The 22,773-nt window shown below is 40.8% G+C and overlaps 1 protein-coding gene across 8 annotated transcripts in view; it reads left to right on the top strand.

The window, feature by feature from the left end:
* THOC6 (THO complex 6) overlaps window positions 1–22,773 on the top strand; it is a 199,006-nt gene that overhangs the window by 36,091 nt on the left and 140,142 nt on the right. For all 8 annotated transcript variants that reach the window (XM_033944779.1, XM_033944778.1, XM_033944771.1 and 5 more), the window contains one exon: window positions 12,072–12,187. In XM_033944779.1, the coding sequence (XP_033800670.1) occupies window positions 12,072–12,187 (116 nt within the window). The remainder of the gene's footprint in view (window positions 1–12,071; window positions 12,188–22,773) is intronic.

Here is a 22,773-nt window from a genome sequence, read left to right as displayed (position 1 = left end):
GCCTATTTTGGATCTCAGGGCCCTCAACAAATTTTTAGTCAAAGAAAAATTTTGAATGTTATCCCTGACATCCTTATATCCCCTTCTCGATCAGAACGATTGGTTATGTTCTTTGGATCTCAAGGAGGCTTACACTCACATTCCCATTCATCCAGCCTCCCGTCAGTACCTCAGATTTCGGGTGGGGAATCTGCATTTCCAGTACAGAGTGCTACCCTTCGGCCTTGCATCATCTCCAAGAGTGTTCACCAAGTGCCTGGTTGTAGTAGCAGCGGCTCTGAAGAACCATGGTCTTCAGGTGTTCCCATACCTGCATGACTGTCTCATCAAAGATTCAACATCTCAAGGGGTTATTGTAGCGACCCAATGGACTACCTGGTTCCTACAAAGTTTGGAATTCGAAATTAACTTTCCCAAATCTCAGCTTCAGCTCTCTCAGAACCTACAGTTCATTGGAGCTGTTCTGGATACTGTTCAACTCAGAGCATTCCTTCCTCAACAACGTTTGGATGCTCTTCTTTAGCTATGCAACAAAGTGTCTTCCCTCAGTTCAATTTCGGCAAGGCACATGATGGTTCTTTTGGGTCACATGGCCTCTACAGTTCCCGTGACTCCTTTTGCCAGACTTCACCGCAGGATTCCTCAGTGGACCCTGGCATCTCAGTGGAATCAGGCTTTCAACCCTCTCTCTTATCAAATTTAAATGACTCCATCGTTCAAGCAATCTCCCCAGAGGCTTGCTGTTTCAAACGTCCCCTCAGAAGGTCCTCACGACAGATTCTTCGACCTACACTTGAGGGGCACATCTTGAAGGTCTCTGTACTCAAGGCCTTTGGTCCAGCACAGATCGCATGTTTCACATCAATCTGTTGGAACCAGAGCGATCCTCAATGCTCTCAAGGCTTTTCAACATCTTCTTCATGACACGGTAGTCCTCATTCAAATGGACAATCAAGTCACTATGTACTATGTCAACAAGCAGGAAGGAACAGAATCTCTCCCTCTTTGTCAGGAAGCTCTGAAGCTTTGGACTTGGGCTATCTCTCACAACATCTTCCTGAAAGCTATCTACATTCAAGGGAAGCCAAACTGTCTGGCGGACAAATTGAATCGCCTTCTCCAACCTCACGAATGGACACTCAATTCATCACCTCTTCATCACATTTTCTCTCAGTGGGGGACTCCTCAGATAAACCTCTTTGCGTCTCCCCATAACAACAAACTGCCTCAGTTTTGCTCCAGGATATACATTCCTTCTTGCCTCGAGGCAGATGCTTTCCTTTTGGAATGGATGAATCAATTTCTCTATGCATTCCCTCCATTTCCTTTGATTCTCCAGACTCTTGTCAAACTCAAACAGGAGCATGCCACCATGATTCTGATCACTCCTCGGTGGCCCAGGCAACCTTGGTTCTCCCTTCTACTTCAACTCAACAGCAGGTTGCCAATGCTTCTACCAGTTTTTCCTTCTCTGCTTACACAGAGTTGGGGGTCTCTACTTCATCCCAACCTACAGTCTCTACACCTGATAGCTTGGTACTCTCAACCTGAATGCTACTTTACACTTTTCTCAATCTGTTCAGGACATTTTAGAAGCTTCCAGGAAGCCTGCCACTACACAATGCTACAACCAGAAATGGACTAGATTTTCTGCTTGGTGCATCATTCATCACAAGGAGCCTCAATCCACCTCCTTGCCTTCAGTTTTGGATTACCTGTTCCACATCACAATCAGGACTCAAATCCACATCCATTCGAGTACATCTCAGTGCAATTGCTGCTTTTCATCAGCCTATTGAAGGAAAACCCTTTTCAGCTCATCCTGTGGTTTCCAGATTTATGAAAGGACTTTTTAATGTCAAACCACCTCTCAAACCTCCTCCTGAGGTTTGGAATCTCAATGTTGTTGCTCAATTGATGAAGCCTCCCTTTGAACCAATGGATATGGCTCATCTTAAATATCTCATTTGGAAAGTGGTTTTTCTCATTGCACTCACTTCTGCTAGACGAGTTAGTGAGCTACAAGCTTTAGTTGCTGATCCACCTTTCACAGTATTCCATCATGACAAGGTGGTCCCCCGTACTCATCCTAAAATCTTACCTAAAGTGATTTCAGAATTTCATCTCAATTAATCACTTGTACTTCCAGTGTTTTTTCCAAGGCCTCATTCTCATCCTGGAGAATCAGCTCTTCATACTCTGGACTGCAAGCGTGCTTTGGCCTTCTACTTGGAATGCACCAAACTGCACAGATCAGTTCCTCAACTTTTTGTCTCCTTCGATCCAAACAAGTTTGTTCAATCGATTTGTAAACTAAGAATTTTATAGCACTGCAAATTCAACCATTAACCTTATGAACTATATAGCTTTCTACTTCTTCCATTATATAAGATTGTATAGATGTCTTTGAATTGTTGACCTCTTCGCTGATTGTCCAGCACTTCTTGTTGTAAACCGCCTCAAACTTTTCATGGCTTTGGCGGTATATAAAAATAAAATTATTATTATTATTATTTCTAAGTGCACCCTCTCCAACTGGATGGCTGCTTGCATTTCTTTCTGCTATGCCCAGGCTAGACTGCATCTACAGAGTTGAGTCATAGCCCACAAAGTCGGAGCTATGGCAGCATCTGTAGCTTTCCTCAGATCTATTCCTATTGAGGAAATTTGCAAAGCTGCCACTTGGTTCTTGGTTCATATTTTCACCTTTCATTATTGTCTGGAAGTTTTCTCCAGTCAGGATGGCCATTTTGGCCAGGCAGTATTACAAAATTTATTCTCCTGAATTGCCAACACTCCCACCATCCCATTCTGGTTAGCTTGGAGGTCACCCACATATGAGAATAGGCTGCCTGCTTATCCTGGGATAAAGCACAGTTACTTACCGTAACAGGTGTTATCCAGGGACAGCAGGCAGCTATTCTCACAACCCACCTGCCTCCCCTGGTTGGCTTCTCTGCTAGCTATCTGAACTGAGGAGACGCGCCCTAAGCTGGGCGGTAAGGCACTCGCGCATACATGTTGCGACAGTCACAAAATTTTCTAAGGTTTCTACAAGCAAGTCTGCTTGCGAGGCTGTCAGCATCCGGGGCTCCATGGATGCCGTCACCCATATTTGAGAATAGCTGCCTGCTGTCCCTGGATAACACCTGTTACGGTAAGTAACTGTGCTTTTCCTCCATTCAGCTGCAGTGTAACAGAGCTTGCAGGCAGGCACTTCATAGACTGTAAGTACACCTCCATTATTTCTATGGGAGCTTTGGGGATGGTCTGTGGGACTCTGTAAAATCATTTTTTGGAGTTTCTGAGATTAGGGTTCAGGTCTCTCACCTTCCCAAACCCCAAATTGCTATTTTTTTATTTTCAGATTTTCTTTATTTTTGCTGTTTTTGGCGCAAATTCACTGGTGGCGGCCATCTTTTTACAAAATTTTTATATTTCTGCCTTAAAACCCCTCAATTTTGATTAAAATTGTTTGAGATGGATACCCCAGCCCCTATTTTTATCAAATGTGTGCATCGATTGCACTGGATCAGCAACTGTATACCGCATGCCAAAGCACGCTGAGGGAGGGGGCAGGAGATTCAGGCGATGTTGTAGAGAAGTCCCGCCTCCAGTCTGGTAGCCCCTATACTGCCTTGGAGGAGAGAGGTTTCCTAGAAGGAGAGCATCACCCTGATGAAGTAGGAAATAATCCTGTAGCTAGGACCTGACCCCCAAGGGATACAATATCCTCTCGCACCGAGGATGTCTCCAGGGGTTCTGCCCAGGAGGGAAAAGTTAGGACAGCTGTTGTAGTTGGTGATTTGATCTTTAGGCATGTAGATAGCTGGGTGGCTAGTGGACATGAGGATCGCCTGGTCACTTGCCTGCCTGGTGTGAAGATGGCGGACCTCGCTCGTCACAAAGATAAGATTTTAGATAATGCTGAGGAGCCAGCTGTTTTGGTACATTTAGGTACCAATGACATAGGAAAATGTGGGAGGGAGGTTCTGGAAACCAAATTTAGGCTCTTAGATAGAAAGCCGAAATCCAGATCCACCAGGGTAGCATTTTCAGAAATGCTCCCAGTTCTACATGCAGGACCCAAGAGGCAGGCAGAGCTCTGAATTCTCAATGCGTGGTTGAGACGATGGTTCAGGGATGAGGGATTTAGATTTGTTAAGAACTGGACAATCTTCTGGGAAAGGGGGAGCTTGTTCCAGAAAGATGTACTCCACCTTATCCGGGATGGAACCAGGCTGCTGGCGCTAATGTTTAAAAAGGAGAGAGAACAGCTTTTAAACTGAGATGCAGGGGAAAGCTGACAGTCGCCAAGGAGCAGATGGTTTGGTGTGAGGTATCCTTGAAGGATACTATTGAAACAGGATATTTAGGGAGTCTAAACAGAGAGGTTCTGATAATGGTGAAAGAAAGCCAGAAGGATTTAAGAGGAAGGCGGAGTAAAAGACTCAGATTTTCCCTGTCTTCTCAGCAGCCTGTAGTTGCAAGGAAAAAACACAATTTGAAGTGTCTGTATACAAATGCTAGAAGTCTAAAGAGAGTTAGAGTATATAGCACTGAATGATGAGGCATCTCAGAGACCTGGTGGAAGGAGAACAATCAATAGGACACTGTGTTACCTGGGTACAAATTATATTGCAAGGATAGAGTAGATCAAATTGGTGGGGGGGGAGTTGCGCTATATGTTAAAGAGGGAATTGAATCTAATAAAATAAACATTATGCATGACATAGATAGTATTGAATCCATATGGATATAAATTCCATGTGTGAAGAGAAGGACTATATAAAGATAGGGTTATACTGTCCTCCGGGACAAAATGAGCAGAAAAATGAAGAAATGTTTTCAGATATTAGGAAAGCTTGAGAATTGGGGCAACAACATAATTACATTACATTACATTAGAGATTTCTATTCCGCCATTACCTTGCGGTTCAAGGCGAATTACAAAAGAATATATCTGGCAATTTCCAGGGGAGATAAAAGAGTAGATCAGGTTGCTTTGGGGAATTGGGAAGGCTTTGGAAATTGGGAAGGTACTTGCGGTATTAAGTCGTTTTCAGGGATTTCTTGAAAAGTAGAGTCTTTATTTCTTTTCTGAATATTTTATAGTCTGGGGTCGTTATCAGTAGATGGAGATTTGGTTGTCTAGTTTTGCTGCTTGTGTGGCTAGGAGGCCATCATATAGTTTTTTCCATTTAACTTCTTTCATTGGAGGGTGTGTGAATGGAGTGTGGGTTTTCCTATGTCTAGTTGAGGTAGTTTGGATGAGGCGGTTGTTCAGGTAGGTTGGGATGGTGCCGTTTATAGTTTTAAATAGTAGACAGTAGAGTTTGAATTGTATTCTTGCCAGGATTGGAAGCCAGTGTAAGTTGAGGTATGCCTCTGTGATGTGGTCGTGTTTCCTCAATGAATTGATGAGTCTCAGTGCTGTGTTTTGGATTGTTTGTAGTTGTTTTGTCATTGTTGCTGGGCAGAGGAGATAGAGAATGTCTAGAATTCCTAGGACTAGAGATTGTACTAAGAGCTGGAATTGTGTTCTGTCGAAGAATTTTTGAACTTGTCTTAGGTTTCTCATAACTGCGAATGATTTCTGTATTGTTTTATTGATTTGTAGTTGCATGGTGAAGCATCTGTCTATCGTCATTCCTAGTAGTTTTAGGGTGGTTTGAATGGGGTAATTGATTGAGTTAATTTCTATATTGGGTATGGTTGGGACTTTGTTGTTTTCAAGGAGGATGAATTTTGTTTTGTCTGGGTTCAGTTTCAGTTTGTGATCTTTCATCCATGTTGCTACTGTTTCTAGTGTTCAGTGTAGTGTGTCTGTCATGGAGGGTTTTGGATGATCAAAAGGTATGAGAATGGTGGAATAGCAGTAAGGCGATCCAAGATGGCAGACGTGTAGCAGCGGCATCCCGGCTGTCCACTTTTTTACTTCAAAATCTACTGCTTTTTCCAAGTTTCGTACTATGCCCCATACTAAGAGGAAAGGGGCCATGAGGATATCTCAACCGGCGGCGCTTACCTCCTCTCCGATGCTTAGACACTTCAGCAGTTTTTGGAGCCGCGGAACGTCGCCGACCCTCGGACTTCCCCTTGGCGGCAGACTTCTGCAGCGGCTTCGAGTGAGGAAGCACTCGAGCCCTTGGACCTGGAGACATCTCTGTCACCATCAACGATCTCTGCACCGCTCTGTCCAGTGGGTGGGAAGAGCAGCAACTTGTTCTCCGAAGGGGAGGAGGAAGTCTCTCCGGAGCAGGTAGCGGGCAGAGCTACACTCTTGTCTGGAGAGCAGGGGAGTAAGAGCTCTGAGGGAAGCCTCAGGAAGAACTCCTGCTAACACCCTGGGTATCCTTCTGGAGGCCATAAGGAGAATGGAGGAGAAGGTGGAAAAGACGGCTTCAGATGTTCAAGTACTGGTAACCAAAGTAGACTCCTTTACTTCAAATATTGAAAAAGTGAAACAAGAATGCTTAGAGGAGATAGACTCTGAGACTATTCCTTTGAAAAATGCCATTTCTACTATAATTAGAGATCAGGCTATTATATCTCGCAAGATAGAAATGATTGAAAATTATAATCGACGTCTTAATTTAAGAGTACTGAATTGTCCAAAAATTCCTTCTATGTTACCAATAGACGTCTTCAAAAAATTTCTGGTTTGGAAGAAGTACTCGTCTCTGAAAATATACCGCTTTCTGGGAATTTAACAGATGAGATTGATTTACAAAATTTAACAGCAGTTTTGGAAGAATCTTTAATGGATATAAAGGACAGAGCTACATTAATTGTAAACTTTATATTTGAGCAAGATCTTAATTCAATTATGAGGTTATTCTTTAAAAAAACTAGGTACACCTTTCTGTGGTCAACGTATGGCTATACCATGATGTTACAAAACCGACACAAGAAAGGCGTAAGCTTTTTTTAACAATGCGAGAAGATACAAAGAAGTTGGGGGCTACTTTTACTTTAGCTTATCCTTGTAAATGTATAATTAAATATATGGGTCTAAAATATGTTTTTTACACACCTGATCATCTAAGATCCTTTTTGGACCTTAAGGGGTTTATCAGAGGTAAAGAGTCTAGCACCAAAAAATAAAATCCGGGGGGTAGACGTATTAAGCCTTTTCTTATTTCATAATTTGTAATTTTTCTTTGATTATCTCCCTGTAATAATAATAATAATAACTTTATTCTTCTATACCGCCATAATCGTGCGACTTCTAGGCGGTTCACTGGATCGTTCTTCTAATTTGAGGTCTATGAAAGAGTTATAACCATTAAGAATGGGTTTTGTTTTAACAGTAATGTGAATATTTCTTCTTTTGGTTTTTTATATATAATTGATTATGACTGTATTGCTTTAACAAGTTGTATTACTTGTGAATAATATGATAATGAATAAAAAAGTAAAAAAAAAAAAAAAGGTACGAGAATAGTGATGTCGTCTGCATAACTATAGGAAGTTAGGCCTAATTTGTCCAGGTAGGTGCCAAGGGAGGCAGTATAGAGATTGAAGAGAGTAGGGGATAGTGGGGATCCTTGGGGTACGCTGCAGAGGTTGGACCAAGGTTCTGATTTTTCTTTATCCAACTTTACTCTGTAGGTTCTGGAATTTAGGAATCCTTCAAACCATGAGAATACCTTATCAGTGATTCCTATTGTGTCTAAAATTTGCAGTAGGATGCTATGGTCCACCAGATCAAATGTTGCAGTCAGATCCAATTGTATGAGCAGCATTTTTTTTGCCTGTGCTTAGGTGTTGTCTAGCTGTGTCAATAAGGGAGCCTAGTGTCTCTGTGCTGAAGTTGGTTCTGAAGCCAGATTGCATGGGGTGGAGTATGTTGTGGTCTTCCAGAAGAAAAGTGGAGAAAAAACCTCAGATGAGCTTTATAGGTTCAAAACAAACTCCACTTTCTTAAATAATATTCAAACAATCAGCCATTTCTTCTTCCAATCACGTAATTCAAAGTCATTTCAATACTTGCAGGGAAAGATTCAATATACCAGTGGTCGGTGTTCAACTCACCAAACCCGATCTCTAATCAATATTAATTTAATTTCAATTTTCAGGGGAGTCCGGAGTCCTTGCTTCTGATGTAACTTCCGGTTTTGCAAAACCGGAAGTTACATCGAAGCAAGGACTCCGGTGGCAGAGGGGAAGCCCGAACGAGTCTCTGGTGCAGGTCGGGGCAGCACGGCTCTCTCCTTACCGCAAGCAAGGCTTTTTCCTCTCCTCCCTGGCCAGGCAAAAGCGGGGTAGCGAATTCAATTCACTATCCTGCTGTTACTCTGGGCATCTTCTCTCCATTCGGCCGCCCAAGCGGAAACAGGAAGTTTTCACTGAGGGCAGGCCGCAGTGGAGAGAAGACGTTAGGAGTAGTGGCAGGAGTGGATCGCTACCGCCACCGGCAGACCTCTTCCGGACGGTGCGGGGGTTTGGTGGTGGTGAGGGCTTAGGAGTGCCATTAAAAAAAGGTAGATGGAGGGAGAGGTGAGATGGGGAGAAGATAGATGGGAGAAATGAACTTGGTGGAGTGGGGAGATGGACTTGGGAGAGATCATGGAGAGGGGAGATGGAGGAAGGATAGAAGAAATAAGGATCTAAAAACAGGAGAGGGAGATAGATGGTGGACAATGGGATTTAGGGAGGGAAGGAACAAAAAGGGAGAGAAGCTGGACACAAGGGATGGTGCGGAGGGGGGATAGAGATACTGGATAGGAGGGTAGTTGGGAAGAGAAAGGGAGAGATGGTGGACCCTGGGGTGGTGGGAAAGGAGAGAGAGATGAAGGATGAAAGGTTAATTCAAAAAAGGTGGATCTGTGGATGGAGACGAAAAATAGGAAAGATACCAGACCTCCGGGGGAGGGAAGGGGAGGACAGAGACGGAAGATAGATGGTTAGCACGGAGTAAGAAGAAAGAAGGAGACCCTGGCAGGCAAGTTATCAGAAGACAACTGGAGCCTGTGACTAATAAGATCTAAATAATGATCAGACAACAAAAGGTAGAAAAAATAATTTTATTTTCTATTTTATGGTGTTAGACCACGAATGTGAGCTAGGATTTAAGAGAGAGAGGAAAAGTGTTTTTTGTTTGTTTGTTTATTTACACCACAGCCCCAGGAGAGGGCAAAGTGGGTGAAGAGGCTATAAAAGGGGTGAAGAGGCTATAAAATAAACCCACCAGAATATTTGAAAAAAACATCCACTTGGGCAGGAGAATTGAATCGAATCAAAAAATCGATTCAATATGCTGAATCAAATTGAATTTTTTTTTCCTGAATTGGGCAGCACTAGTGGCCAGTGTTATGCCGATTTTTAAAAAGGGTTACAGGGAAGATGCGGGAAATTACAGACCGGTAAGCCTGACTTCAGTGCCAGGCAAAATGGTGGAACAATTATAAAAAATAAAATTATGGAACACATAAGGCTCCTTTACAAAGGCGCGCTAGGGCCTTAATGGGCAGAATAGCAGGCGGTAGATTTTTGGCTAGCGCGCGCTAATCCATTGCATGCGCTAAAACGCATAGCGCACATTCATAAAAGGAGCCCATAGACAAACATGAATTAATGAGACAGTCAGCCCGGTTTGACTTCTTTGAAGGTGTGAATAAACATGTGAATAAAGGTAAGCCGGTTGATGTAGTGTATCTAGAATTTCAGAAAGCTTTTGACAAAGTTTCTCATGAGAGGCTCCTGAGAAAATTAAACAGTCATGGGATAGGTGGCAAAGTTGTTGTAGATTAGGAATTGGTTATCAAATAGAAAACGGAGGGTAGGGTTAAATGGTCATTTTTCTCAATGGAGGAGAATAAAGAGTGGAGTGCCACAGGGGTCTGCACTGAGACCAGTGCTAGTTAAGTTTCAAGTTTTATTTTAGTTTTAATTGCGTATTTAGTTTTACTAAGCGAGATACAACATTAATATAAATATATATTTAGACATACCCTTTAAAATTTAAAATAATGGGTTAGACAAATAGACTTACAATCAATCAATGCACAAGGTAAAAAGGGACAGAATTACAATTCAATGCTTTAAAGTACAGAGGAGAACCATAAATGGAAAGTACATTAGGGAGGGAAAAGTGGAAACCTGGAAGAAAACTAATATAAAATTTGAGCATAATTTAAAGATTAAAAGCATCTTTAAAAGGGAAACTCTTTAAGTTACTTTTAAAACGACTCAAATCATTTTCCTCTCTTACATGCTGAGGCAAAGTGTTCCAAAGTTGCGGAGCCATCACTGAAAAACATATAATGTCGTCGAGTTCCAATAACTTTCAAGTGAGGTTATTAAATTTGCAGATGATACTAAATTGTTCAAAGTTATGAAAAATTGCAGGCAGACCTTAGGAAATTGGAAGACTGGGAGTCCAAGTAGCACATGAAATTTAATGTGGACAATTGCAAAGTGTTGCACATTGGGAAGAATAACCCAAATCACAGTTACCGGATGCTAGGGTCTACCTTGGGGGGTTAGCGCCCAAGAAAAGGATCTGGGTGTCATCGTAGACAATGTGATGTCGGGGGGGAGGGTCCAGCAGGAGGGACTAGGCCCTTTGTTCCTTCCATTTACTAAGAAGCATCTTCTAAAATCTGTATGTTTCCACATAACCAAGTTATCAATCTCCAGCGTCTCATAGATGACAGAGAAATAAAAAATTGAAAATCATTCATAATCAGAGTATGATCAAAAATTTAGAATTAGCTCAATTAATGTTTCCATATCTTTTTGGCTATAATATACTTGAAATTTTAAAAACCAATTTATATGCAAAAGGGTGGAGTAAGCTGTAGACAAATGTATCTAATCATTTTTGTTAGGATGCAGTATCTTCCAGACTTCTAGAAGATTCAAACTTGTTCCAAAAACATAGGAATACCTCCCTCCTGGATGGAATTTATTAATTTTGGGATTGAAAATCAAGTTGGCTTCCTCTCACCATAATGGTATCTGTTAACACTCTTTCTATGTGACTGGAGTTGCAAAAAAGTTTTCTCATAATGTAGCTTACCTCCATCTGTTGATTATCCAGAATGGCCTGTACTACTAGATATAATATCTCCAGGGAGTAAATTATTATAAATTTGTGATATTTACCAAACACATATAACTATATATCACAGTCTTGAAATTCTATATAAATTAATTAAATTCTATAGAAATTCTATATAAATTAATTAAATTAGTTAGTGCTTAGCAATTTTTTTTTTTGAACAGTTAAGAGCTCTATGAAAAAATGTGGCTACTTCAGCTTGCTTGGTACAAAATGGTGGGTTGGGGAGCTAATTGAGGCAGGACTCCCCAAGCATACTTGGTTCTTGTTCATACTGAGCATGCGTGAGAAGTCCTAGCGGTGGTAGCAACACAAGGAGCCAGGAAACAGCTCAGGCACTGTATTTCCTGGCTGGCGGGGCTTAGGCATCCCTACTAGCCATTTAAGGGTGATGCAGGTTTAGAAGAGGCCTGAGCTTAAAGTAGGTTGGCCCAGGCCCCCAAGTCCCCAAAGATTTCTCCAAATCTTTTCTAAAATTAGTCTCAATAAGCACAATTTTCCTTTTCAAGTACTATGCCTCTGTACATTGTCATCTTTTCATTAATTGAATTGTCTTTTAAATTAAAGAATGACATTATGAGAAAATTAATCACTGTTCCCACGGATAACCGCAGGAAACCATCTCCATGTCATTTTTTAAGGAGAGAAGGAAGAATCAGAGTATGAATATGCACAACCACTGACCCTCAAGCCTTGCATTGAAGAATGCTGGTCTGGAAGGACTGAGGTTGATATGAACACTAAATGACATGGGATTGTTTCCCCCGCAGTTATCCTTGGGGAAGGGTACAGTGATGAATTTTGTCACTGTGTCATTGTCTATTTTAAATAAGAGTCAGCTAGGCACAAGATGGTCTACAGCTTTCTTGTACCAGCACTGTTAGTTAACTCTCACTTAACTGATTATCAGTGGTGAATTAGCAAATAGAAATCTTTCAACAGCCTTAACCTTATAGATAGATTTCTCCTTCCTTTATTTTATTGGATTTTCTTTCACTTTTAGATGGATATGCAACGTTCCTTAGAGCTCCTTCACATGACTGTCTTTTCCCAGAGCTTTTCTCCCTGTGGGAAGTACCTCGCTGCTGGAAACAACTATGGTCAAATCGCCATATTCAGGTAATTTTTGCTTCTAGACTTTGGCCTACTCTGACCTTTTATTGTATTGAAATATTAGCCTTTATTTTATTTTTTTCTTTGTATACCGCCATACCACTTAGTTCTAGGCGGTTTACATCAAAAGGACTGTACAATCAGTGAACATACACATCCTAGAATATAGCTATAATAATTGGGTTACAAGTTTCTCAGTTAGATAGGATTTCAACAATAACTGTCAGTTTACAAATTTATCAAACAAATAGATTTTCAACAACTTTCTGAAAGAATAATGAGACTGAGCTTATGGCATCAAAGTACTCCACCAGGTGTTCATTTTTCCTGCCTGATAAGCAAATGTTTTTTTAAGAATCTCTTGAAATGGCAAGCTTTTGATGTTGGAAACGCAAACCAGTAATTTTTTCGAGTGTTCTTATTAGACTTAAATATTTCAAAATGAGAAATAAGATAAACCAAACCAAATTATGCTTTAAAGCAGATACAATCAAATTTAAGCAATACTTTTGCCTCGAATGGCAGCCAATGAAGTTGTTGATAATAGGGGCTAATATGATCATATTTTATCCACTCCTTTATAGGAGAAATGCATTTTACTTTCCACTGTATAACTTGAACCTATCTTCAGCCTATTAGGATCTGTGGTACTCTAGGTGCCTTGAAATAATGATCATGATCCTCTGAAGCCAAATAGGTCAACCAAGTGGCACATGTTTGACGCTGAAGAGATGTATTCTCCAAGATGTTTGGGAAAAGCATGAAAACGTTATTGTTCGTATACTAAACTAAACCTTAAGTTTGTATACCACATCATCTCCACAGAAGTAGAGCTCGACACGGTTTACAGGAATAGATATAGAAGGAACTCCAACGAAAGTAGAAGGACATAGTAAAGAGAAAGTTTAGAGGGACTTAGTATATTGAATAGGGAGAGGTCAATTATATTTTAGAGTAAAGCCAAGTTTTCAAATGTTTTCGGAAGAGTTGGAGGGAGCTGTAAAGCTGTTCCACAGTTCGGTGATCCTGAAGACAATGGATGTCCCTAATTTTCCTGAATGGGTATGCCTTTTAAAGAGGGGAAGGATAGTTTGAATTTTTGAGTGGATCTGGTGGTGTTGGGATTCGAGGAGTTCCAGGATAGTGGAAAAAGGGGAGGAAGGATGCCGTGTATAGATTTGAAGGTTAGGCAGGCGCATTTGTAGTGGACCCTAAGGATTACTGGGAGCCAGTAATAGCATGAAACTTCTCCATTCAGGTCATCTATCCAGGTTTCAAGTTTTAGGACTCGATATAATGACCAGTCAGGAAAACCAAGTAAGCAGCATACATTTCATTTGGATCAATCCATATCAAATAGATCAGGGATCTCTGCTTGACCACCTCCAAACTGAACAAAATTTTATATTGATGTTCCCTAGGGTTTCAAACAAAACCATGCAAAAAGTTTTGGCTGAACTCTACTAGTTCAAGACTTACAGGAAACTGAATGGATGTTTAAGTTTAAGTTTATTAAGTTTTATTAGAATTTTTTATATACCGCCTATCAAGGTTTTCTAAGCGGTTTTACAATCAGATACTCAAGCATTTTCCCTGTCTGTCCCGGTGGGCTCACAATCTATCTAACGTACCTGGGGCTGTGGAGGATTAAGTGACTTGCCCAGGGTCACAAGGAGCAGCGCGGGGTTTGAACCCACAACCCCAGGGTGCTGAGGCTGTAGCTTCAACCACTGCGCCACACACTTTCAGAATGTCATGCTCTGCATAACACAAAACAACCACTTTTTCTAAGTGCTGCAGCCCAATAAAACCTGTCGGGGGAACTGAAATTTTGTGGATTAAACTCTTGGTACTATGCAAAAATTTAGAACCTAACATGAGCTTGCCTCAATTTATATGGGCCAGCAAACCATGTAAAAAAATGTTGCAATAAATTTAAGGCTTGCTTTGACTCCTCATTGCTCCTGACCTATATTTTGATTCAAGCCATAACTGAAGCAATAGTCATGGTCTATGTCGTGCATCTAGGATTTGCACTTGGAGGCTTTGCAGCCAACTGTAAGCAAAGATATGACATGAAGATGTGTTATCACTTTTCTGCAAATTTTTGCCATTTTTGGGTGCAAATATCTCTATTGTGTAGTTTATAATTTTATAATGAAAACTACTGGGTCAAATTCTAAACTATGTCTCCCAAAAAGCAGAACCATACAGCAAAACTGAAAAGGAAGAACTTGTAATGTGAACTTCACTTCAATATATAAACTTTCAACCAGAGAGGTGCTCAGAACCTTGAAAAACAAGGTGGAATAAATGCTAACTGGGGACAAGCCCCTATAAGCATTTCAGTGTTCTATCATTGCATCCTCTCCCGTGATAGAAAGAAATATGGTGAAAAATATCTTGCAAAAAAGACTAAACTAATGTCCCAAATCAATCATGTGAAAAAATAATAACTTCAACGCTTTTCAAATGTGAACTTAACTTGCATAGGTGCTTCGGGAAGCTGTCTCACTCCAGCAGGCTCTAACGCGTTTCGCCAAAGGCTTCTTCAGAGAGCCGCCAAACAAGCTGAAATTGAGTGAAAACTTCTTCCTGCCAATACAAGAGAATGCTTTCAATAATGCATTGTTATAAAAAGTGTATACACATAACACTCACTGAACTTCTCATCGCTGCCGGTGGTACCTTCCTTGTCACTCTTGATTACATCACTTCCTGGTAAGGTAACTTCCTCCTGAACTCCCACAACATATACAGGTGCACCTGTCAATCTTAGTGGAGGAACGCCCACCACTCCACTTCTCTATTCAAACCTGCCGGGCTGACAGTCTGCCAATGGAAAATCCAGGCTTGTTCACGTTTCCATAGTACTGGTTGTTTGTTCCCACCCCTATGAAGAATAGGGGCTTCCAATATGACAAACTTTAATTCTTCAAGGGAGTGAGACAGCGCTTGCCAATGCTGTGTAAGGGGAGCCCCCAAATCACCTCGTCGAATTTTACTGAGGTGTTCCGTAATTCGAACCCTGATGGTCCGAGTGGTGTGTCCAATATACAACAATTGACACGGGCATATGATCATATATACTACTCCCTCGGTACTGCAATCCGTGTGGTGTTTAAGATCGTATGACTTATGTAAAACTGGATGAGACACCTGCTGAGTTTCAATGGCATGTGGGCAAACACTACACCTCCCACATCTAAAATGACCCTTGAGTGTAGCTAAAACTTGATAATTTATTTGTTGATTCCCCTGTACAATTATAATTTTATGTCATTTTTCAAAGAGCATCTTCTTTTTTTATTTTTTCTACAAAAGTCACCTTGTTTCATCTTGGACCCCAGCCTTGCTTTGGTCAGAATTAAGGTTCCAAAGACATGCATGATTTGCATGCATGGATACACTGTTATACAGAGCCATCTTTGGTGCCCTATTGTGTAAAATGCAAATGAGCTAGGGATGAGCCCTTTTTCAATACAGCTAAGCTTGTTGTGCTTGCCATGCTTTAAGCTTATGACACATCTTGCTTTGCCATATACTTTTATAAATGACCCCTCAAAATGGATGTTAAGTTGTGCTGTTTAATGCATTCAAGCCCTGCAAAAGTATCACCTTTGCAAGAAACTGTGATGTCATATTAAAATGTCATTTTAACAGTTGTTGCCTGGCTGGGCCCGCTAAGAGCAATGCGGTAACCCACCACCAGCTGGCACCGAATACTAGGCCTGCCTCTCAACAGGGAGAAGGCCCTATAGGCAGTGCTGTCTAACAAAGTTTGCCAAAGCACCTTTACAGACCACCCAGACAAGCTCACAGAAGATACAAAGGCAAGATTTTAATTGTTGAAAACAAAAGTAGACTTTTATTATGCAGTCTTTGCAAAATAAACAAGTTTTCATGAAAAACAATATCAATCCAAAAACAGGGCAAAAAGGTAAAACAGAAAATATGCAGTGCACAAGAATCAAATAATGCAGCACTTGAAACAAACACAAAACAGTAGGTATGTATAGATAATGGCTGACTGCTTGCATTCAGTGGATCTATGGCTTCCTTCAGCCTGGTTAGATGCCACACCTGGACTTTGCTTAGGCCTTGTTTCTAGGATATCAGGAGGCTCAAAAGAGAGGAGAAAAATAACCTTGAGTAAGTTCCAAACACAAACACAGTTTAGGGATGTATTGTCATCTCAAACTTGTATTTTAGTTAAAGTTTTTCTATTTTTACAAATTTGTACACCGCCTAGAAGGCTGATTGGGCGATATAAGAAATTTTAAATAAACTTGAAACCACTTCACAGGTTCATTCATCAGTACTACTGAATAGATGTTGCATAGTTAACTCCACACGGTGTGTATATATATATATAGTGTGTATAGTGCAGTTAGTCCCAGCCAAAAAGGAAAAAATAAATCCATAAAACAAAAGGCAGTTCAAGCTGATTCTTCTCGGGTGAGAACAATAAAGGTTTACTGCACAGTTTCTTTGCAATAAGGCAAGCAAAAAGGCAAAATAATTCCTTCTCCAAGAAAGAGAAAAAAAAACCAATATGCAGGGTTCATTCAGCTAATGTCCATATCCTCATTGACCGCAACATGTTCTTGTTGTACCTTACCATCCCTTAAGGACATTGGACGTATTATACAATCTCTCAATACCAAAGGATCTAATCCAGAAATCAGTCCCACCATTTATCTTAAAACGTTATTTCTCCATCTTTGGGCCATATATCCTAAAACTCATTCATAAGTGTCTTACCACATCTACCTTACCCAATGACTGGAAACACTCCGCGCTCTATCCAATCATCAAAAATCCTAAAAACTGTTCTCAGGATTGTATTAATTATAGACCCCTCGCCAACCTTCCATTTCTAACCAAACTAACAAAAAAAAAAATGTCTACAATCAATTATCTGATTTTATAGACAAAACTCAAATACTACACCCCAATCAAATGGGATTCGGCAGAAATCACTCTACAGAACACTATCCAATACTCCCTTGATCAACATAAATCAGTTATTCTTATTTCTTTGGACCTCGCAGCAGCATTTGACACTATAGATCATAGATTTTTACTTCAAAGATTAACCTCTATCGATGTTACGGGCCAAATTCTTGAATGGTTTCATTCCTATTTTTCTTGCAGAACTTCAACAGTATATTTCAATAATTCTGTTTCCAATCCTTTTCAAAATAACTTTGGTATTCCACAAGGATCCATTCTATCTCCATTACTTTTTAATATCTATCTTGCCCCGCTACTAACTCTGTCAGTCAATCGGCTTCTCAATCTTTGCCTATGCTGACGATCTTCAAATTCTTCACACTATTAACCCCTCCATTCTCAATGATATTATGACCATCAATTCTAAGTTAGAAAAAAAAATCAAAGATTGGTTAAATACTAATATGCTATCTCTCAGTATCACAAAATTCAGCAGTGTCCTTTTCCCATGGAAAAATAATCCTCAACTTTCAGCTCCATTATCTATCCAAACTATCCCAATTGAAGTCGTTTCATCAATTAAAATTTCAGGTGTCATCATCGATAACAAAACTAGCCTATCGTCCCCCAAATTAGTGCTCTCGTTAAAAACTGTTTTTATAAACTAAAAATGATAAGATCTTTAGTCCCTCTCCTAGATATTCAGTCTCAACATTTTGATCCACTCTCTTGTTATTTCTAAAATTGATTATTGTAATTCGCTATACAAAGGGTTAAGTCAAAAGGATATTAGATGTCTCCAATTGATCCAGAATACAACTGTTAAAATTATCATGAATTAGAAAAAATACAATCACATCTCTCCCTTACTTAAGAAGATGCACTGGCTTCCCATCGCTTATGGAATTACGTACAAAATCACTCTTTAAAATCTTTAAAGTCCAATGAGCCGGCATTTATTAATAGACTGTTGATTCCATATGAGCCTTCTAGAACTCTAAGATCTGCTTCACAACATATTCTTTGTGTCCCCTCATTAAAAATTATTGGGACACGCCGCACTTCCATTTTTTCAGTTACAGCTCCACAGCTCCTACTATTTGGAATTCCCTTCCATTACACATTAGAGCAGAAAAAAACCTAGATAAATTTAAGGGCAATTTAAAATATTTTTTCTTTGAAGATGCTTATGAGTGAGTCACCTTTGGATATTTTATCACTTTTTAATTTATCTACCTCCCCTCCTTGATGTTATTTCCTTTTTTGTTCTCTTTTCTTTAATTAATGGAGTTCTCCCCCCCTTTCCTCTTGTTTTATATCCCATCCCAGTATGTAAATGGTTTGTTCTAAGTCATGTTTGTTTTAATGTACAACGCTTTGAATTCTATGTTTAGCGTTCAATCAAATTTTAATAAACTATGAAACTCATTCAGCTCACCTTGTACAGGCACTTCTTCACACACCTCAATGCATTTCTCAGGAATAGGCCAAGTTGACTGAGTGGGCAGTCCAGTTTCCTCCAGTTCCATTAGCTCCTCACCAGGACTGGTTCTGGGCTGAGCTTTGTCCTACCCTCTGGTCTGTTTCTCTGGCACCTTCTGCCAGGCTGGTTTCCATCCACCTTCATGAGCCTCCTCCTTCCCTGTCTGAGGCTCTGGTTTATATTGTGGCAAGCCACGCCCCAGGCTCTGAGGTATGGGAATGGGCCAGTACTGCCTTTGGCACCCCCTTTGGCCAAGTTGAAAATAGCGGTCAGGGAACATATGCTGCTTAAAGGCAGTTTTAAAGGGTTTTATTCTTTGCCTTGAATAGACTCCTTTTGCAGATTTACTTTTCTCATTCTGCACAGAGATGGCAGCCGCAAGGGAAGGAGTTGGCCAGGTGTGGGAGACCAGCTCCTACGGCCATTGCAACACTGATCACACACACAATCACACAAAACCCCCAACCACCCGCCACCAACAACCTCCAAGAGAGAAAACAACCTCTTCACCTCAAAAGACCACCTATAACCGCACTCCCTCCAACTCCTTCCTCCTATCTTCCACAATGAAATCTACACCACAAAAACAAACGCAAACTGTCCTACTGATCATCCTGCTCCTAACTAACTGGAAGGCAGCTTCAAACAACATCTTCCCAATTCCAATTATTTCAACTACTAACAGAATTCACCACCCAGCCAGGAGAATCACAGTGGACAGAAACATAAATTGTCAGACCTATACACATCATACCATCACTCCAACATGGGGAAGAAGACCATCAAACCCCTCTAAGACCAAACCACACCCTCACCCAGGACCACTCATCTACCAAAAAACAATAAACAGTGCACAAACAGAATACACCACACTTACATGTGCTTACATAAATATCAGAGCTCTAGGCCCAAAGACAGATAACATAAAAGACTGGATAGAAAACGAGAATCTTGACTGCTTCTTCCTCACAGAAACCTGGATTACATCAGACTCAGATCCCAGGATAACGAAAGTCTGCCCTAAGGGATACAAAATAACAGTGGTCTGCAGGGGAAAAAAAAGAGGAGGTCTAGCCATCTTAGTCAGAAACTCCATAAACCTGAATATACTAGACAAAACGTCTGCCCCTTACATGGATCTACTAGCCTGCCAACTTTCATGTACCACACTAAAAGGATCCATAACTTGCATGCTCTGCTATATAACACCAGGGAATTGGAACACAGCAAGACCTGAATTTGAAGATTTTATATACCGAAACTCACTAACGGCAACTTATAACCTAATCCTAGGAGACCTAAACCTCCATCTCGAAGACCAATCCTCCAAACAAGTAGAAAACCTACTGTCATTCCTCGAAGCCCTAACATACAAGATTTTAGATCCATAAACCACACATGAGAAAGTTTGCCAACTAGACATTGCAGCCTTCATGACCCAACAGCCCTTGCTGCCAGAGATTCAAACATCAAATGGAAAGTGGTCTGGATCCCTCTGGTCAGACCACTACACATACTCCTTCAACATCAACTGGGCCAAAGACCAAACCAAACCAAAACCCCAAAGATCAACCTACAACTCATGTAAATACATCGACCCCCTCCAAATTCTGGACTAAAACAGACGCAACAATCCAAGAATGCAACCCCAAGGACTTCATCTCACAATGGTGCAGGCTAAGCACAGCTACCATAGACGAGCTAGCCCCAATACAAATAAAAACCAGAATTAGCAGACGATCAGACAATGTAGACAACTAGAAAGAAAATGGAGAAAGGATAACCAAGAACCCACGGAAACAGCATGGAGAAAACTAAACCAACAATACAAGCTAAAACTAAAAGAAAAAAGAAAGACATACTACACCAATCTAATCAGCAAAGAAACCCAAGACACAAAAAAATTTTTCCAAATATTAAAAGAACTCACAGACACCAAACCCTATCTGGCCAATAACAATACCCCTCCTCCCTCAGCCACCCTTTTAGCTGAATACTTTAAAAACAAAATTACAACTGCCAGGACTACCCTCACTGAAACCACAACCCACCTAGAAGAGATCATAATGCCCCCCACAGAAAAAGAATCAGCTGCGACAGACAGAAAGTGGTCCCACTTCCCCACTATACAATGGTCCGACCTTAACAAACTATACAAAAAATACAGCCACGCAGCCTGCGACCTCAACCACTGCCCTCCATACCTATTAAAATCCTCCAGTACCAAATTCTGCGCGCTCCTCTTACAATGGATACAAACCATGCTCACAGATGGCCTTTTCCTGCAAGACCTCAGCGAAATTGTCATCACCCCGATCCTAAAAGACCCTAAAGGAGCAACAGATCAACCATTCAACTACAGACCCATAGCCTAAATACCACTTTATGTCAAACTAATGTAAGGCCTACTAGCCATTGTCCTCACCAACTACCTAGAAGACCACAACATACTCCACCCTACACAGAATGGTTTCAGAACCAATTACAGCACAGAGACACTACTAGGTTCCCTCCTGGATACAGCTAGACAACACCTCAGCATAGGTAGAAAAATGCTGATTAAACAACTGGATCTCATGTTATGGTCCACCAGCATTTGACCTGGTGGACCATAACATCTTACTACAAATACTAGATACAATAGGAATCACAGATAAGGTACACACATGGTTTCAAGGATTCCTACAATTCAGAACTTACAGAGTAAAGTTGAACAAAGAAAAATCAGAGCCATGGTTCAACCCCTGCGGTGTACCCCAAGGATCTCCACTATCCCCAGCTCTCTTCAATCTCTACATTATATCCCTCGGCACCTGCCTGGACAAATTAGGCTTAACCCTCTATAGCTATGCAGACATCACCATTCTCCTTCCTTTTGACCAACCAACATCCTCCATGACAGACACACTACACAGCACACTTGAAACAGTAGCAACATGGATGAAAAATCACAAACTGAAACTGAACCCAGACAAGACAAAATTAATTCTCCTCGAAAATAATAAAACCCCAACCATAACAAATCTAGTAATAAACTCAATCACATACCCCATACAACCCACTCTAAAACTTCTAGGAATGACAATAGACAGATGCTGTACCATGCAACTACAAATCAACAAAACAATACAAAAATCATTTGCGGTCATGAGAAACTTAAGGCAAGTTCGAAAATTCTTCGACAGAACACAATTCCAGCTTGGTCCAATCCCTAGCCCTAGGTCTTCTAGACTACTGCAACATACTCTATCTCCCCTGCACCGCAACCATGATAAAACAACTACAAACAGTTCAAAACACAACGCTAAGACTTATCTATTCACTGAGTAAACACTACCACATCACGGTGGCATACCTCGACTCACACTGGCTCCCAATACAAGCAAGAATACTATTCAAATTCTACTGCCTACTATTTAAAACCATAAACGGAGACAGCCCAGCCTACCTAAACAACCGCCTAATCCAAACTACCTGAACCAGACATAGGAGAACCCACAAACCGTTCACGCATCCCCAATCAGAGACTTCAAACGAAAAAAACTGTACGATGGCCTTCTAGCCACACAAACAGCAAAACTAGACTACCAACTCTCCAATTTACTGATAATGACCCCAGACTACAAATTGTTCAGAAAAGAAATAAAAACCATGCTATTCAAGAAATCCCTGAAGACAAACTAACACCACAAGACTTGTCCCAGTTCTCTGAAGCAACCCGCTCTACTCTTCAATTCCTCTGAAAATGGCCAGATAACTCCTTTTGTAATCCGCCTATGAAACGCAAGGTAATGGTGTATGGAAAACCTTTCATATGCTGAGAGATTGGAGAAACTGGGACTCTTTTCCCTGGAGAAGAGGAGACTTAGAGGGGATATGATAGAGACTTACAAGATCATGAAGGGCATAGAGAGAGTAGAGAGAGACAGATTCTTCAAACTTTCGAAAAATAAAAGAACAAGAGGGCATTCGGAAAAGTTGAAAAGGGACAGATTCAAAATGAGTGCTAGGAAGTTCTTCTTTACCCAATGTGTGTTGGACACCTGGAATGCGCTTCCAGAGGGCGTAATAGGGCAGAGTACGGTACTGGGGTTCAAGAAAGGATTGGACAATTTCCTGCTGGAAAAGGGGATAGAAGGGCATAGATAGAGGA

The sequence above is a fragment of the Geotrypetes seraphini genome, chromosome 5, assembly GCF_902459505.1.
Source record: "Geotrypetes seraphini chromosome 5, aGeoSer1.1, whole genome shotgun sequence".
Classification (NCBI taxonomy): Eukaryota; Metazoa; Chordata; class Amphibia; order Gymnophiona; family Dermophiidae; genus Geotrypetes; species Geotrypetes seraphini.
The sequence above is the reverse complement of the archived record's forward strand: the minus strand, read 5'-3'. Positions and strand labels throughout refer to the sequence as shown.